The 2,321-nt window shown below is 55.6% G+C and overlaps 1 protein-coding gene across 1 annotated transcript; it reads right to left on the bottom strand.

The window, feature by feature from the left end:
* Nucleotides 1-420: 420 nt before the first annotated feature.
* On the bottom strand, nucleotides 421-2,080 carry Ly6l (lymphocyte antigen 6 family member L). The gene is made up of 3 exons (XM_027404304.2): nucleotides 2,002-2,080; nucleotides 1,798-1,914; nucleotides 421-647 (listed from the first exon to the last, which is right to left on the bottom strand). The coding sequence occupies exons 1-3, from the start codon at nucleotides 2,078-2,080 to the stop codon at nucleotides 421-423; spliced, it is 423 nt and encodes a 140-aa protein (XP_027260105.1).
* Between the last annotated feature and the right edge of the window lie 241 nt (nucleotides 2,081-2,321).

The raw sequence follows: 2,321 nt of genomic DNA, 5'->3' as shown, positions 1-2,321 counted from the left end.
TCCCTGTGCATGAACAGGGGACCCCATAGTGTTTCTCAACCTCAACTCCATCCAGAAAGTGATCCGCTATGGGGGAAGGACAATCAGGGTCAGGGTGTGGCTGCACCTCTGGCTTCACCAGGTCCTGTGTGCCACTCACAGAGCTTGGGCAGTGTGCCAAGGATCAAGAGCTTTCTCAAAGCATCCTGTGGCCTGCATTGGAAATACTCCCTTGTCTGTCTCCACGAGGAGCCAAGATGTTGGGTAGGAGCAGACTGCTGGGTCCTGAGCAAAGGTTATGGTGCCCTCCCTTTCACCTCAGGGACTGAGCATCACCTTGCAAGTCCTGGGATGGATGGAGGTGGGATAGCCACTTGAGGTGCTACAGGGGTGTGTGTGTGTGTGTGTGTGTGTGTGTGTGTGGCGGGGGGGGGGGTGTCCTCACAACAGGGTGAAGAAGAGGCCCAGACCCATTGGCAGCAGGATCCTTTCTGGCAGGGCCCTGAACCTCTTCTGGATGTCAGGTGCTCTGTTGCAGAGAGGCATTGAACAGCATCGCCTGGTGATCTTGCCCTGAATTCCTTCTGTCAGTGGCCACTCAAACTGACTGTTGCTGTTGGGACAATGGACAGTGCAGTGCTTGCTGATCTGTGCTCTGCTTACTGAACCTGTAGAAGAAAAAAGACAGCATGTGGTCCTAGAGCTTCCAGGCTAGATGGGAGATTGGGGGCGGGGCTTCCAGTGCGTGTGGCTGGATGTGGCCCAGGAGGTGCAGTAAAGGGGGCAAAGTGGAAAAGAACTGGTTGCCAAAGAGTACATTGCTTGGTGGCACAGAATTTAGGATGACCAAGAACGCTCTGGCAGAGAACACTGAGCCTGTGGCCTCCTTGGAAGCCTTGACCCTGCACAAACCTCCCCAGCGAGAACACCAGATCTTCTCAGAACAGGTAGCACCCAGAAGGGAGTCCTCAGAGACCACTCACTGCACAGAACACCAGTTTTTACCTTCAGGCTCAGGAGCAACTGAACAAAATGCTGGGGGGTGGGGCACCAAGCCGAGGATTTGAGACGCAGAAGGAGAAACACGGTACTAGGAGGCAGCCTGAGGCAGCTTGCAGTGCCTGGGGATACAACTACAAAGGGCAGCTTATCAGGACCCCCTGCCTGAGGCTCACACCAAACCACTCCTTAGAGCGTATCCTAGGCCAGCTCAAGCCATTATTCTCAGGAAGCAAGGAAACAGGAGATGCCTGAATTGTAGGAATTACTCTGCAGTCAGGCTCAGATCTTTTTCTCATGAGAGGAGGCAGCTCTGAGGCTTCTGCACTGTTCCAGAGAACTAGAGCTAGGTCCAAGCAACTACACCACCACGGGTGTGCTCGAAACAGGTCTGTCTGACCACTTCTGGTTTCTGGACATTTTCATATTTTCACCTTTCCACGGAAATGGGAAAAGTAACACGTTGGCTTTTGTCCCATCGTAATCTCTAAGGCTGATCTTACCTAAGGTCCCACTGCTTTCACAGCCCTATGATGCCCCCCACGAGACTGGGTGGCCTTGGAAAACCTGTCCCTGGCTGGCTGGCTCTGTTTTTGCACTCCTGTTGATTTGGGAATTCAATATCACATCAGAGCCTTTGTCCCGGGGTGATTTCTAGAAGGAGTGACACACGAACAAATATGGCGATTGGGAGAGAAAAAGGAACTGCCAAAATTCAGACCACACTTTTCCGAATAGTCCAGCACCTAGAGGACGCACTGGGCCTGTGGGTGTGGGGCCACTGTCCCTGGAGCCTTCCAGGCCCGAGGAAGGACTCACTTGAGTAAACGAGCACCTCGTTGCTCTGGCAGAATTTTTCGTCTGGCTGGCACTTTATGGGCCGACACTGGTTGGGCTGTTGGACCTTGAAGCACTGGAAGCAGCTCAGGTTTTGGTCTGTGGTCAAGAATATATGACGGTGGGTGGGCAGCGCAGGCCGGACCCACCCCATTCCATCTCGCTCCAGTCCTGTCCATCCCTTACCTGGCTCCCTGGTCGCCAAGCCTCGGGCGAGCTCCACAGACACCATGGACGCCCAGAGCGCCAGGAGCAGCTGGGTCATGACTCCGTGCTTCCTCGCAACACTCGCTGCCACGGTCCTGCCAAGATCCCTCACAGATCCCTTGGTGCCCTGCACTTGACTGCCGCGCCTAGGGGAGGAGCTGGAGCGCCGGCTGGACTCTGCGTTCCCCCCACGACGGCTCCCAGGGGGTGGCTGCACCTTGCGCGGGTGCAGAACAGCGAGCACCGCGAAGCGGGTGGATTCCCCTGTGATAATGCCTGGAGTCCGGCCCCCGGGCTTC

The sequence above is a fragment of the Cricetulus griseus genome, chromosome 2 (assembly GCF_003668045.3).
Source record: "Cricetulus griseus strain 17A/GY chromosome 2, alternate assembly CriGri-PICRH-1.0, whole genome shotgun sequence".
In the NCBI taxonomy this organism is placed as follows: domain Eukaryota; kingdom Metazoa; phylum Chordata; class Mammalia; order Rodentia; family Cricetidae; genus Cricetulus; species Cricetulus griseus.
The sequence above is the reverse complement of the archived record's forward strand: the minus strand, read 5'-3'. Positions and strand labels throughout refer to the sequence as shown.

Coding starts and splice junctions, on each gene's coding strand:
- Ly6l (XM_027404304.2), bottom strand. CDS start 2,080: ATGACCCAGCTGCTCCTGGCGCTCTGGGCGTCCATGGTGTCTGTGGAG. Junction 1,915..2,001: donor CTTGGCGACCAGGGAGCCAG/GTAAGGGATGGA, acceptor TCTTGACCACAG/ACCAAAACCTGAGCTGCTTC. Junction 648..1,797: donor CGAGGTGCTCGTTTACTCAA/GTGAGTCCTTCC, acceptor TTTCTTCTACAG/GTTCAGTAAGCAGAGCACAG.